General features: G+C 45.5%; 1 protein-coding gene across 1 annotated transcript; it reads left to right on the forward strand.

Moving 5' to 3' along the window:
• Positions 1-932: 932 nt before the first annotated feature.
• LOC138368917 (DNA-directed RNA polymerase II subunit RPB1-like) lies at positions 933-2,165 on the forward strand. Its single transcript, XM_069331637.1, has one exon. The coding sequence runs from the start codon at positions 933-935 to the stop codon at positions 2,163-2,165; it is 1,233 nt and encodes a 410-aa protein (XP_069187738.1).
• Positions 2,166-16,196: the final 14,031 nt, after the last annotated feature.

Genomic DNA, 16,196 nt, shown 5'->3' on the forward strand with positions numbered 1-16,196 from the left:
TCAATTCTCCTACTACACGATAGTTGATGGGAACATGTGTAGTTGACAAGTACATGGGGGGAGTTGATGAGGACATGGGAGGGGAGGGACCTATCAAGAGAAAGCGCTAAGCCGTTACGTCCATAGAGAACTTGGAAGGGATCAGGACAAGGATTTGGGATGGGACGGGGGATTGAACGCTGATTAGTACATGGAAGCACACTGAGAACACACATGGTGTGTCAGTAATTAGGCATGATCTTAGAGCGACAACCACAGCCAGCTAGGTCACTGCGGTACAGTGGCACTCACACACACACACACACACACACACACACACACACACACACACACACACACACACACACACACACACACTAGTCCCGCCTACACACATTAGTCCTTAGAGATCACGCCTCTAGTTGAGAGGCGGGACCAAAGAGCCAGAGCTCAACCTCCACAAGCACAACTAGGTTATATCCTGAAGTTATCTTGAGATAATTTCGGGGCTTAGCGTCCCCGCGGCCCGGTCCTCGACCAGGCCTCCTTTTTTTTGTTACCCCCCCCCCCAGGAAGCAGCCCGTAGCAGCTGTCTAACTCCCAGGTACCTATTTACTGTTAGGTGAACAGATGCATCAGGGTGAAAGAAACTGTCTAACTCCCAGTGGTGTCCAGGTGTACCCAGGACACCTGTTGTCTCACTGTGAGACACCTGTTGTCTCAGTACACGGTACCGTGTCAACCGTTGACTTTCTCCAGGTTGCATACCACAACAGTCGACTGTCTCCCCGGGGTTACCTGCTTTACTACTGGGGGTGAACAAGAGGCATCAGGTGAAAGGAAACTTGCCCAACCGGTGTGGAAATAACAGTGTGGGACTTGTTCTTCCCCTTGTGAACGGCGAGTGTAATTTATGTCCTTGTTAGGCTGTCTGTCCGTATGTATGAGAGGAAATGTACAGGAGCCAGTTTGCTAGGCTTTTTAACTGCTATTTTCGGCCGTTGGCTGCGTCTACCCAACTGTTCAACCCCGTCCACCCAACTGTTCAACCTCGTCTACCAACCATTCAACCCCGTCCACCCAACTGTTCAACCTCGTCTACCAACCATTCAACCCCGTCCACCCAACTGTTCAACCTCGTCTACCCAACTGTTCAACCCCGTCCACCCAACTGTTCAACCTCGTCTACCAACCATTCAACCCCGTCCACCCAACTGTTCAACCTCGTCTACCAACCATTCAACCCCGTCCACCCAACCATTCAACCCCGTCCACCCAACCATTCAACCCCGTCCACCCAACCATTCAACCCCGTCCACCCAACCATTCAACCCCGTCCACCCAACCATTCAACCCCGTCCACCCAACCATTCAATCTCGTCCACCCAACCATTCAACCCTGTCCACCCAACCATTCAACCCCGTCCACCCAACCATTCAACCCCGTCCACCCAACCATTCAACCCCGTCCACCCAACCATTCAACCCCGTCCACCCAACCATTCAACCCCGTCCACCCAACCATTCAACCCCGTCCACCCAACCATTCAACCCCGTCCACCCAGCCATTCAATCTCGTCCACCCAACCATTCAACCTCGTCTAGCAACCATTCAACCCCGTCCACCCAACCATTCAATCTCGTCCACCCAACCATTCAATCTCGTCCACCCAACCATTCAACCTCGTCTACCAACCATTCAACCCCGTCCACCCAACCATTCAATCTCGTCCACCCAACCATTCAACCCCGTCCACCCAACCATTCAACCCCGTCCACCCAACCATTCAACCTCGTCCACCCAACCATTCAACACCGTCTACCCAACCATTCAACCCCGTCCACCCAACCATTCAACCCCGTCCACCCAACCATTCAACCCCCGTCCCCCAACCATTCAACCTCGTCCACCCAACCATTCAACACCGTCTACCCAACCATTCAACCCCGTTCACCCAACCATTCAACCTCGTCCACCCAACCATTCAACGACGTCCACCCAACCATTCAACCCCGTCTACCCAACCATTCAACCCCGTCCACCCAACCATTCAACCCCGTCCACCCAACCATTCAACCCCGTCCACCCAACCATTCAACCCCGTCCACCCAACCATTCAACCCTGTCCACCCAACCATTCAACCCCGTCCACCCAACCCTGTCCACCAACCATTCCACCTCGTAGTTAGTCGACATTCCCTGTCGACTAACCACCACTGAACAGTTTCACATGTTCTTAGATCATCCTGGTGATCTGACGTGTGCCTGTAGCTCCCGTCTCCTTCAAAGACCTGTTCCTGAAATAAAGATATCACGAGAGATATCAGCTATGCCTTCAGTAGTAAGTCTTCCTAAAAGCCATTGTTCCCCAACCGTTCTCGTCAACAATAGGCTATACACTGAAATGATTGTTTTATTGGTTTTCAATACTGATTCAAGTACCCCCTCCTTCCCCTTTTTGTAGCCAGTGGGGGGGTGGGATGGGGGAGGGAACTTGTAGCATTTATTATCCTAGATAGTTTATCTTTTTTTTTTTTTGGATACTTCACTATCCTGGCCCCAGGATTTACATCAAAGGGAAGAGGGGGAGAACTATTAAGCGCCAAGCCATTACGACTATATAGCACTTGGAATTAAGGGATGAGGATAAGGATTTGGGACGGGGGGATATAGGGATATATACACCACGAGAGCTACACACTTTTATCCCAGCGATGGCGAGCGATCCATTGATCATGTCTCAGGCGCCTCTGTGAGAGGTAATCAGTCACATTCGTCTCTCTTCGTGGGAATTCATGCCATATGTATCAATAAGAGAGAGAGACTCTCCGTGTCCAAAGCTGGAAGTCACACACATGGTGGCGGGGGGCTGGCCTCGCCCAACTTTGCAGGGGGAATGGCCTGCGGTACGGGATGGGCATAGGCTGCTCATAGTCGCCAGAATTCGAGAGGGGAACAGCATGCTAGGGATACGTTCAGAGTCCTATGATGGTTCTTATTGTATTATACGCCATTATTTACAGATCTCAGGAAAATTAATATAAATTTTCTGCTATTCATATTTTGGCCATAGGTGCAATTGTAAGGGACCCATAGCCTCGGTGAAGAAAATAAAGAGTATCCAGAGAAGACCTTGTGGATCCTCACTGAACACTTTGATATTTTATTCTCCTACCGCACCTATTAATTTTTTATGTGTGTGTATTCAGCTGTTGTGTTCAGCCCGAGGCTATTGTGTTCAGTCCGTGGCTGTTGTGTTCAGTCCGAGGCTGTTGTGTTCAGTCCGAGGCTATTGTGTTCAGTCCGTGGCTGTTGTGTTCAGTCCGAGGCTGTTGTGTTCAGTCCGAGGCTATTGTGTTCAGTCCGTGGCTGTTGTGTTCAGTCCGAGGCTGTTGTGTTCAGTCCGAGGCTGTTGTGTTCAGTCCGAGGCTGTTGTGTTCAGTCCGAGGCTGTTGTGTTCAGTCCGAGGCTGTTGTGTTCAGTCCGAGGCTGTTGTGTTCAACCCGAGACTGTTGTGTTCAACCCGAGGCTGTTGTGTTCAGTCCGAGGCTGTTGTATTCAACCCGAGGCTGTTGTGTTCAGTCCGAGGCTGTGTTCAGTCCGAGGCTGTTGTGTTCAACCCGAGGCTGTTGTGTTCAGTCCGAGGCTGTTGTGTTCAACCCGAGACTGTTGTGTTCAGCCCGAGGCTGTTGTGTTCAGCCCGAGACTGTTGTGTTCAGCCCGAGACTGTTGTGTTCAGTCCGAGACTGTTGTGTTCAGCCCGAGACTGTTGTGTTCAGCCCGAGTCTGTTGTGTTCAGCCCGAGACTGTTGTGTTCAGCCCGAGACTGTTGTGTTCAGCCCGAGACTGTTGTGTTCAGCCCGAGGCTGTTGTGTTCAGCCCGAGGCTGTTGTGTTCAGCCCGAGGCTGTTGTGTTCAGCCCGAGGCTGTTGTGTTCAGCCCGAGGCTGTTGTGTTCAGCCCGAGGCTGTTGTGTTCAGCCCGAGGCTGTTGTGTTCAGCCCGAGGCTGTTGTGTTCAGCCCGAGGCTGTTGTGTTCAGCCCGAGGCTGTTGTGTTCAGCCCGAGGCTGTTGTGTTCAGCCCGAGGCTGTTGTGTTCAGCCCGAGGCTGTTGTGTTCAGCCCGAGGCTGTTGTGTTCAGCTCGAGGCTGTTGTGTTCAGCCCGAGGCTGTTGTGTTCAGCCCGAGACTGTTGTGTTCAGCCCGAGTCTGTTGTGTTCAGCCCGAGACTGTTGTGTTCAGCCCGAGACTGTTGTGTTCAGCCCGAGGCTGTTGTGTTCAGCCCGAGACTGTTGTGTTCAGCCCGAGACTGTTGTGTTCAGCCCGAGACTGTTGTGTTCAGCCCGAGGCTGTTGTGTTCAGCCCGAGACTGTTGTGTTCAGTCCGAGGCTGTTGTGTTCAGCCCGAGACTGTTGTGTTCAGCCCGAGGCTGTTGTGTTCAGCCCGAGGCTGTTGTGTTCAGCCCGAGACTGTTGTGTTCAGCCCGAGACTGTTGTGTTCAGCCCGAGGCTGTTGTGTTCAGCCCGAGACTGTTGTGTTCAGCCCGAGACTGTTGTGTTCAGCCCGAGGCTGTGGTGTTCAGCCCGAGGCTGTTGTGTTCAGCCCGAGGCTGTTGTGCAGATGGTGGCTTCGTCTGCCCCATGACTCTACTCACTCAGCCTAGCTCAGGAAATTTGGCCTGACCTGTTGCAGAATTGGCCGTCAACTGCAGGCCAGTGTCTGTGTTGTCAATTACTCCCAATATTCTTAAGACAGTAACCTCAGAACTAATGATAGCATCATTAATTACTGTGAAGTCGACAATACTGCTTCAGGCAAAATCGTTCTGCTGCTAATTACTTACTGAACCTCTTCATTAAGTTGTAACACTGGGTGTCTGCAAGATTAGCAGTGTATTGTTGCACAGGATACTGCAGGAGCCTTGAACCTTCGTGTTACTGCTGAAGCTTCAGGCACTTGATGTATCAGGCGCCCTTTTACACCTAATAAAAGTCTACCTTAAAAAATCGGGCGCTCAGGGCGCGTCCGTTTTTTTTAAAGCAGAAAACGGAGCATCAGCGTCTTAATGGAGCAGAAACTAAAAAGATTCTAAAATGGTGGCAGTGTAGCACAGGGAAGTGTGGTTTGCCCCTACGTTGTGGAACGTCTGTTTCAGCAATCTATTACTACTCTTCCTCCCCGAAGCTCAAGCCTGCGAAGACAACTATATTCTAACATTCAGGTACACGAGAATCTCCACTCCTGCGATGCTCATTTATCACTAACTTGCAGCTATGTCATCCTATGGCTGGCAATGGTAGGTAACATTATTGCTACCGAGAATAACAGGCGATTATGATCACTAGCATTGTAGGATATTGTAGTAGGGTCGGTCACTTCAATGATGAAGTTGAAATCCTGGGAATGAAGGTTGAATGTTCAGCGGTTTGTTTAACAGTTTCTGCCCGAAACGCTGCGAGTACTAGTGGCTTAACAACATTGTAAATACTATGCTATGTATTCTCTCAAACCCAATGTACCTTCTTGTATATAAATAAATAAGTAAACCTTGCAAGCTGTGTCGCCTGAAAACTTGCAGCACTAAGGCTCAAATCCCACCTTTTTCAGCATAGTTGGATCTAAATCTTATATGAAGCATATGTTTCCAGTTTGGCAGCACGATGCTGCTTCTGGAAACTTTCCTTATTAAATGAACAAATCCACAAGGGGCCGTGACGAGGATTCGAACCTGCGTCCGGGAGCATCCCAGAGCTTTCCTTATTAACACTACTCCATAGCTCGGTCGATAGAGCTTCGACCTCACACGCGTGGGGTGCACGGTTCGAGTCTCCTCGACCCCAGGTGAATGGAATGTTCGTTTCCACGAAAGTGTGGATGACAATTTATATTCGAGTCTCGATCCATTTTGGTCGGACTGGCCAGTAGATCAGAGAGAGGCGTCGGCAACCTTTCTCTTACGTATAGAGGCAATGTTCTCCAGACTCTCCACCTGGCACAACGTCGTGGACAGCCAGCAGGTGGTAGCTATAACACAAGGCGCTCAGCGATCATGAACAACACTCCCTCTGCGATCATGTATGCCTAGAATGACTCCCATAGAGGACATATGTCTGTTCAACACGTTGTAACACAGGAAATAAAGTCAGCCTCTTCCTAACAATATTATAACCTTACATTAAATAATAAATAAATACATAAATGTTTATTTAGGTAAGGTACATACATATAAGAGATTTTACAAAGATTGGTTGACTTATAGATAGAGCTAGTACATACAATGCCTAAAGCCACTATTACGCAAAGCGTTTCGGGCAGACCGAAACAAATAATGTTTGCTCCTAATATAAACCTACTAATAATTTAATGAAATAGAGAAGTTTCTATGACAAAGCCGCAGAGAGGAGATGATTGGGCTAACAGCTCTTCTTGTGAAGTCTAGTTTAGGAATATCCCTGCCGTTTTTAATGGCCCCTTTAGTCTTTGTGTAAAAATGGTGAGAGAGAGACAGAGAGGGAGGGATGAAATGAGGGGAAGAGAAGGGGGGAGAGAAGCACATCCAGAAAAATAGTGAAGAGGGGGTAGGGGAGGGGTAGTAAGGGAAGCCATGGTGAGTCATCATCTCTCCCCTCCCTCCCTCCCTCCCTCCCTCCCTTCTGCTTCAGGGAGGGTAGTAGATGTGAGAGAGAGAGAGAGAGAGAGAGAGAGAGAGAGAGAGAGAGAGAGAGAGAGAGAGAGAGAGAGAGAGAGAGAGAGAGAGAGAGAGAGAGAGAGAAAGGGGAGGGGCGGGAGATCTCTTTGTCCTGATACCAGAGCAGTCTGTTGTTGTTGTTGGTGGTGGTGGTGGTGGGGGTGGTAGTAGTGGTAGTGGTGGTAGTGGTAGTGCTTACCTATCAGTGACCACGGTGGGAGTGAGCTCTTATACAATAGGCCCCCGCCTTAATGACTGGGGGCTGGACTAATTTCCACCAGGTTTCTAAGAACAGAAATCTGGTCATATTTTTATTATAATTAAATAATCTAGCTCAATCCATTAGGTTTACAATGGAAATGGAACGAGACAACTTTTAACCATTCTTATGGTGTGCTAATTTATAAATGTGAAAATAATTTCAAGTTTTCAGAATGTAGAAATTTATCAAATGTTGGGTTTTGTGTTCACTTGTACTCATCTCGTAGAGTTTTGTGTTCACTTGTACTCATCTAATTGAGTTTTGTGTTCACTTGTACTCATCTAGTTGAGTTTTGTGTTCACTTGTACTTATCTCATCATCAAAGATTAAAATAAGCTCTATTTCCTTCTATGTTTCTGTGGGCTCTAAGGATATGTGGTCCTGAGTTTATACATTATGAAATTATTGCATATAAGGTCTAGGTTTCAATTTAAAAATACCCTAAGTTATTTATTGATAAAGTCATTCAAATTATTCATAATATTTTCTTTAGTTTGAAAAAGAAATAAGAATTCTATATTAACAATATATTAATTCTGTCATTTTCATGATAATTTCAATGAAATTCTTATATTACTAAAACAATTTAATATCATTGTAACATTTAGGTATCATGATATCATAAAAAACACTCTCATTAAAAATTTCCCCTCAGGTAGTTACAATGAATGTGTGGATTAAATTCCACGTGGATGTGTGGATAAAATTCCACGTGGATGTGTGGACAAAATTCCACGTGGATGTGTGGATAAAATTCCACGTGGATGTGTGGATAAAATTCCACGTGGATGTGTGGATAAAATTCCACGTGGATGTGTGGATAAAATTCCACGTGGATGTGTGGATAAAATTCCACGTGGATGTGTGGACAAAATTCCACGTGGATGTGTGGACAAAATTCCATGTAAAGATTGTAATAACTTCTGTGTTGGCCAAACAGGTAAACATCTTTACCACAGAATAAAACAAAACAAACATAGTCAAAGAACACAAACAGGTCAAGAGTTCAATACATTGTTTGTTCCCTGAGGAGAAGATTGTAACTGTTCAATTGACTGGACTAATTTATGCAAAACTGTCGAGTGTAAATCAGTTCCTGAAAGAAATATTATTGAGTTATCATTTATTAAATGTAGTGAATTAGATAATATTAATACAAGTCCAGGATAATATAAATATGATAACTTTATAATTTGTTAAATTTGTTTACATTATATAAAATTATGTAAACAGTAAGTGTAGTACACTCCAAGACTGACGGATTTCCCAGTTAATATCCACTGCATCATCCAGTTACTGTATTCGTGTTACTTCCATTAATCGATATTCTTGTTCATGGATCTTTGTCCAGTCTGGAGCTGCTGGGGATATACTCCCAAACTCTTCAGTCATCTGTGTATTTCCTTCATAATGTCTTGTAACACGAAAAAGCTTTGAATAATATATATATATATATATATATATATATATATATATATATATATATATATATATATATATATATATATATATATATATATATTGGTAGCAGTCTTTCTTGTAAACATAAGTTGTTGAATATGACCGAAAGGGTGAGATTAATAATTCTAACACGAATCTTCTCAATATTTCTTACGTTTTTCTTCACTGTCGAGGGTAATTGAAAAATTAACTCTCCAAAATTCATTTTTTTTATTTTTTTTGGTCTGACGCCTAAAAGCGTTTAGTAAGGGCTTCTTACATTCTCAAAGACTGGTTTACACATAACATATATCATGCTTATATACGTTTTGGGTGAGGTGATAATATTATGTAGGGATAACAAGGATAGTAGGGATTTGTCTGTAATAGGAACGTTATCCCTACAGACAAAAATCAGAAAATACAATTGACAATTTCCAGCGTCCCCTCGTTCTTCTAGCCATTCCCCATTCCACCGTCCCCTCGTCCTCCCCACCATTCCCTACTCCCTCGTCCAATGCATTCTCAAATGATATGTTCCCATCAGAAAATTGGGAACGTCAAATGATCTGATGTTCCCATGACTGAAATATAAGAAAAAAAGTTAAAAAAACGAAATGAAAAACAATGAAAAATAAACTATACTCACGAAATGAATGGTAGGGTAAACAACACAGCTCAATTCCAACACAATGTCACAAAGAATAATTAAATCAAAATGAAAATAAATCGAAATCTATGAAAATTCAATTTGTCAATGCAATCAGAAACATTGAAATAGAATCGTAACATATTTAGTATAGCGTGTGTTGCTCATACGTGCAACAGATGGCGATGTTTCTTAAAAAAAAACATGTTTTTACTTGTCACAGGTGTGGCATGTATACATGTACTTACGAAATGAACGGTATGGTAAACAACACAGCTCAATTCCAATGCTATGTCACACAAAATAATTAAATCAAAATGAAAATAAATTTAAATCTATGAAAATTCAATTTATCAATACAATCGGAAACATTGAAATGGAATCGTAACATATTTAGTATAACGTGTGTTGCTATTATGTGCAACAGATGGCGCTGTTTAAAAAAAAAACATGTTTTTACCTGTCACAGGTGTGGCATCTATATAGTAGGTATATAAAAACACGTGCGTTTTCGAATGGAACATTGTGTCAAAATTTCAAAGCAATCGGTGAAGAACTTTCAGAGATTAGCGATTTTGAACAAACGAACATTTACATTGTTATTTATATAGATTATAACACTGGATTAAGACATTACTACTCCTTACCATGACGCCTTTTCGGTTAGTTAAACTAAAGGGTCTGCAACGCTAAACTAGCTTAAGTAGGTTGCCAGTAGCGATTGGGCAAGAATAATTGTGGGAATGAGAGGACAGGGAGTACAGAGACGCTGGAGAAACTACAGGGAGTAACAAAACAAATAAACGACGAGGCAAAGCCAAGAGACATTGCGTGTGTGTGTGTGTGTGTGTGTGTGTGTGTGTGTGTGTGTGTGTGTGTGTGTGTGTGTGTGTGTGTGTGTGTGTGTGTGTGTGTGATTTCTGGCAGCTGGCAAAGATTGTCCCACACCCTGACTACAATACCTCTGTGGAACTATCCTGACTACAGTAGCTCACTGGAACTATCCTGACTACAATAGCTCACTGGAACTATCCTGACTACAGTAGCTCACTGGAACTATCCTGACTACAATAGCTCACTGGAACTATCCTGACTACAGTAGCTCCCTGGAACTATCCTGACTACAATAGCTCGCTGGAACTATCCTGACTACAGTAGCTCGCTGGAACTATCCTGACTACAGTAGCTCACTGGAACTATCTTGACTACAGTACCTCCCTGGAACTATCCTGACAACAGTAGCTCACTGGAACTATCCTGACTACAGTAGCTCCCTGGAACTATCCTGACTACAGTAGCTCCCTGGAACTATCCTGACTACAGTAGCTCCCTGGAACTAGTGTTACAGGTACAGTGTCATCTGTTACCATGCTAACCATTTAGGACCATGTTCCCTACTTTAGGACCATGTTCCCTACTTTAGGACCATGTTCCCTACTTTACGACCATGTTCCCTACTTTAGGACCATGTTCCCTACTTTAGGACCATGCTCCCTACTTTAGGACCATGCTCCCTACTTTAGGACCATGTTCCCTACTTTAGGACCATGCTCCCTACTTTAGGACCATGCACCCTACTTTAGGACCATGCTCCCTACTTTAGGACCATGCTCCTTACTTTAGGACCATGCTCCCTACTTTAGGACCATGCTCCCTACTTTAGGACCATGCTCCCTACTTTAGGACCATGCTCCCTACTTTAGGACCATGCTCCCTACTTTAGGACCATGCTCCCTACTTTAGGACCATGCTCCCTACTTTAGGACCATGCTCCCTACTTTAGGACCATGCTCCCTACTTTAGGACCATGCTCCCTACTTTAGGACCATGCTCCCTACTTTAGGACCATGCTCCCTACTTTAGGACCATGCACCCTACTTTAGGACCATGCTCCCTACTTTAGGACCATGCTCCCTACTTTAGGACCATGCTCCCTACTTTAGGACCATGCTCCCTACTTTAGGACCATGCTCCCTACTTTAGGACCATGCTCCCTACTTTAGGACCATGCACCCTACTTTAGGACCATGCTCCCTACTTTAGGACCATATGCTCCCAACTTTAGGACCATGCTCCCAACTTTAGGACCATGCTCCCTACTTTAGGACCATGCTCCCTACTTTAGGACCATGCTCCCTACTTTAGGACCATGCTCCCTACTTTAGGACCATGCTCCCTACTTTAGGACCATGCTCCCTACTTTAGGACCATGCTCCCAACTTTAGGACCATGCTCCCAACTTTAGAACCATGCTCCCTACTTTAGGATCATGCACCCTACTTTAGGACCATGCTCCCTACTTTAGGACCATGCACGTGGATAGTCCTCCGCCTTAGGGACCATTTGAACAATTAAGTTGTCAGTGTCAGCACTGGGCATAATAGTTCTTGGGTTAAATTCAAGAAAAAGAAAATAGTTCTTCTTGGTGGACAAATGGGACAAATGATCGTATTATTGTTATTACAGAACGAGTCTAAGTGCTTCGGCTTGCCGGTAGTTTATATACAAAGGACTAGAGAAAGGGCTGTCAGTTTACTAACAATCCGCAAGATCAATTGAGTGTCTCGCGAACTTCAGAATCAAATTTAGAACACATTTTTGGAACAATTCCTTTATGGTAGGATTGGAACTAAAGGTTTAATCAGATATGTGGAACAAAATTCAAATCATTACGAAGTCTTCAAGTAGTTGTTCAGCTGCATCATATTCCCGCATATCAGAATATGCTGCTATGCTCTTAGCTCAATGGTCTAGTGTCTCACAAATTTCTGCCGTACCCCCAGACACAGAACAGCATTTAAATAATACCAAAAATAGCAGAATAATACCTGTTTAAGGTGGAAGCAGCATTAGGGGGAACATGACCAAACTGCCCCTGTGAGGACGATGTAAGTTATAACTCTATAGGCTTACTGGGTGATGTCCCCTGGACACCCCTGGCCACCCCTGGGCCACCTCTGTACACCCCTGACCACCCCTGGCCACTGCTGGCCACCCCTGGCCACTCCTGGCTTCACCTCTATCAAACGAGCCCTACACATCGTATCTTCCCAAAGAAATGGACACGAAGTCTCGCAGTGCCAATTTCTTAACCTAATTTTTAGAAATTCAGACCAAATTTCTCTCACACCCAACATGTATAAAGTCTTGGAAAAGAATTGGTCTCAATCGAGTCGTGATGAGGGACACATTGGCTCCTACCCTATGTGTCGTGATGAGGGACACATTGGCTCCTACCCTATGTGTCGTGATGAGGGACACATTGGGTTTACACCCAAGTGTAGTACGCAAGAGTTTCGTCGTAGAATATTGTGTCGGCGTCCAGGAGAGAACGCAAGTTGTCTTTGTTGACTCGAAGTCAGCTTTCGGTGTGACCAACGGAGACACGATATCAGGGGTAACTTGTTAAATTTCGGAATCAAAGGTAATCTTCTGAGTTGGGTAAAGAACTTTCTCTCCAACATTCACCCTAGTTGTCTAGTGTCCTCTATAACCTAGTGAGCTAGTGCCTCTATAACCTAGTGAGTTAGTGCCTCTATAACCTTGTTCATGACATACATGGCTATATAACCTACGGGAACTATTATATAGTAACTCTTTATAACACAGTAACTACAAGCATTACTTGATGAATTTTCGAAGAAAATAGAAGAATGTGGTCTCGTCGTGTTAATAAACCAGGGTGCTTGTTCTACGTGATAACTATACTGTTAATCTCTGTTGATACACAAAGGTGCTTGTTCTACGTGATAACTATACTGTTAATCTCTGTTGATACACAAAGGTGCTTGTTCTACGTGATAACTATACTGTTAATCTCTGTTGATACACAAAGGTGCTTGTTCTACGTGATAACTATACTGTTAATCTCTGTTGATACACAAAGGTGCTTGTTCTACGTGATAACTATACTTTTAATCTCTGTTGATACACAAAGGTGCTTGTTCCACCATGATAACTATACTGTTAATCTCTGTTGATACACAAAGGTGCTTGTTCTACGTGATAACTATACTTTTAATCACTGTTGATACACAAAGGTGCTTGTTCCACCATGATAACTATACTGTTAATCTCTGTTGATACACAAAGGTGCTTGTTCCACCATGATAACTATACTGTTAATCTCTGTTGATACACAAAGGTGCTTGTTCTACGTGATAACTATACTGTTAATCTCTGTTGATACACAAAGGTGCTTGTTCCACCATGATAACTATACTGTTAATCTCTGTTGATACACAAAGGTGCTTGTTCCACCATGATAACTATACTGTTAATCTCTGTTGATACACAAAGGTGCTTGTTCTACGTGATAACTATACTGTTAATCTCTGTTGATACACAAAGGTGCTTGTTCCACCATGATAACTATACTGTTAATCTCTGTTGATACACAAAGGTGCTTGTTCTACGTGATAACTATACTTTTAATCTCTGTTGATACACAAAGGTGCTTGTTCCACGTGATAACTATACTGTTAATCTCTGTTGATACACAAAGGTGCTTGTTCCACGTGATAACTATACTGTTAATGGCGGGCCGGTGGAGACGTGGGAGTCTTATAAATATCTTGGAATCGAGGCCAGTGATACAGATCTCGTCAGAGACCTTCGGGTAAAGCTTGGTGAGCGGCTTGAGTCGCTCAAGACGCTCAGGCAAGAGGGATTTAGCATTAACATAATATATGTCCCTGCTGACTACAGCTGCCTCTCACTCTGGTCACTCTGCCTACTCCTGCTGACTACAGCTGCCTCTCACTCTGGCCCCTCTCCCTGCTGACTACAGCTGCCTCTCACTCTGGCCCCTCTCTCTGCCTCTGCTGACTACAGCTGCCTCTCACTCTGGCCCCTCTCCCTGCCTCTGCTGACTACAGCTGCCTCTCACTCTGGCCCCTCTCCCTGCCTCTGCTGACTACACCTGCCTCTCACTCTGGCCCCTCTCCCTGCTGACTACACCTGCCTCTCACTCTGGCCCCTCTCCCTGCCTCTGCTGACTACAGCTGCCTCTCACTCTGGCCCCTCTCCCTGCCTCTGCTGACTACACCTGCCTCTCACTCTGGCCCCTCTCCCTACTCCTGCTGACTCACTCGGACTCACTCTGTCTCCTCACGTCCCCATCAAGTTCACTAACGAGAGGAAATCCTTATAGCAAGAATGTATTCGTCGTGTATACTGTATCCGACATGTATAAACACTAAAGTCAGTCTATCTGCATTTTAATGAAGGACTGCATTCATGTATACAGTGAAAGGGGGTCTTCCCGGATCCACATGGCCTTGCTCCACTGTATACACCTGTCTGTCAGAGCCTCTTAGGATGGATCCACTGCCTATGTATCTGAGTCCCTCTCCAATACCTGCCCATAATCCCTTTATCGAGGACCACGTTTCGAGGGCCACTTTTCAAGTGCCATTCCAGTAACCACTTTTCGAGGGCCACCTTACCAAGGCCACCTGTCCAGGGCCGCAAATCAATACTAGCCAGAGGACACTACGCATTCCTCACCTCAGCTTCATGTTATTCCTGTCTAAGTCCGCAGCTCTACCTTCTGTTGACAAGAGGTGTTGTCCCAGAAGCTGCTGCTGTTGTTGGTGATGCTGTAGAGGCTGATGGTGATGCTGTAGAGGTTCATGGTGTTGTTGGTGATGCTGTAGAGGCTGATGGTGATGCTGTAGAGGCTCATGGTGTTGTTGGTGATGCTGTAGAGGCTCATGGTGTTGTTGGTGATGCTGTAGAGGCTGATGGTGATGCTGTAGAGGTTCATGGTGTTGTTGGTGATGCTGTAGAGGTTCGTGGTGTTGTTGGTGATGCTGTAGAGGTTCGTGGTGTTGTTGGTGATGCTGTAGAGGCTGATGGTGATGCTGTAGAGGCTCATGGTGTTGTTGGTGATGCTGTAGAGGCTGATGGTGATGCTGTAGAGGTTCATGGTGATGTTGGTGATGCTGTAGAGGCTCGTGGTGTTGGTGGTGATACTGTAGAGGCTCGTGGTGTTGTTGGTGATGCTGTAGAGGCTCGTGGTGTTGTTGGTGATGCTGTAGAGGCTCATGGTGTTGTTGGTGATGCTGTAGAGGCTCATGGTGTTGTTGGTGATGCTGTAGAGGCTCATGGTGTTGTTGGTGATGCTGTAGAGGCTCATGGTGTTGTTGGTGATGCTGTAGAGGTTCGTGGTGTTGTTGGTGATGCTGTAGAGGCTGATGGTGTTGGTGGAGATGCTGTAGAGGCTGATGGTGTTGTTGGTGATGCTGTAGAGGCTGATGGTGTTGTTGGTGATGCTGTAGAGGCTGATGGTGTTGTTGGTGATGCTGTAGAGGCTCGAAGTGTTGTTTGTGTTGCTGTAGAGGCTGATGGTGTTGTTGGTGATGCTGTAGAGGCTGATGGTGTTGTTGGTGATGCTGTAGAGGCTGATGGTGTTGTTGGTGATGCTGTAGAGGCTGATGGTGTTGTTGGTTATGCTGTAGAGGCTCGTGGTGTTGTTGGTGATGCTGTAGAGGCTGATGGTGTTGTTGGTGATGCTGTAGAGGCTGATGGTGTTGGTGGTGATGCTGTAGAGGCTCATGGTGTTGTTGGTGATGCTGTAGAGGCTGTTGGTGATGCTGTAGAGGCTGATGGTGTTGTTGGTGATGCTGTAGAGGCTGATGGTTGTTGGTGACGCTGTAGAGGCTGATGGTGTTGTTGGTGATGCTGTAGAGGCTCGTGGTGTTGTTGGTGATGCTGTAGAGGCTCATGGTGTTGTTGGTGATGCTGTAGAGGCTGATGGTGTTGTTGGTGATGCTGTAGAGGCTGATGGTGTTGTTGGTGATGCTGTAGAGGCTCATGGTGTTGTTGGTGATGCTGTAGAGGCTGATGGTGTTATTGGTGATGCTGTAGAGGCTGATGGTGTTGTTGGTGATGCTGTAGAGGCTGATGGTGTTGTTGGTGATGCTGTAGAGGCTCGAAGTGCTGTTTGTGTTGCTGTAGAGGCTCATGGTGTTGTTGGTGATGCTGTAGAGGCTGATGGTGTTGTTGGTGATGCTGTAGAGGCTGATGGTGTTGGTGGTGATGCTGTAGAGGCTCATGGTGTTGTTGGTGATGCTGTAGAGGCTCATGGTGTTGTTGGTGATGCTGTAGAGGCTGATGGTGTTGGTGGTGATGCTGTAGAGGCTCATGGTGTTGTTGGTGATGCTGTAGAGGCTAATGG

Source organism: Procambarus clarkii, chromosome 26 (assembly GCF_040958095.1).
Source record: "Procambarus clarkii isolate CNS0578487 chromosome 26, FALCON_Pclarkii_2.0, whole genome shotgun sequence".
In the NCBI taxonomy this organism is placed as follows: domain Eukaryota; kingdom Metazoa; phylum Arthropoda; class Malacostraca; order Decapoda; family Cambaridae; genus Procambarus; species Procambarus clarkii.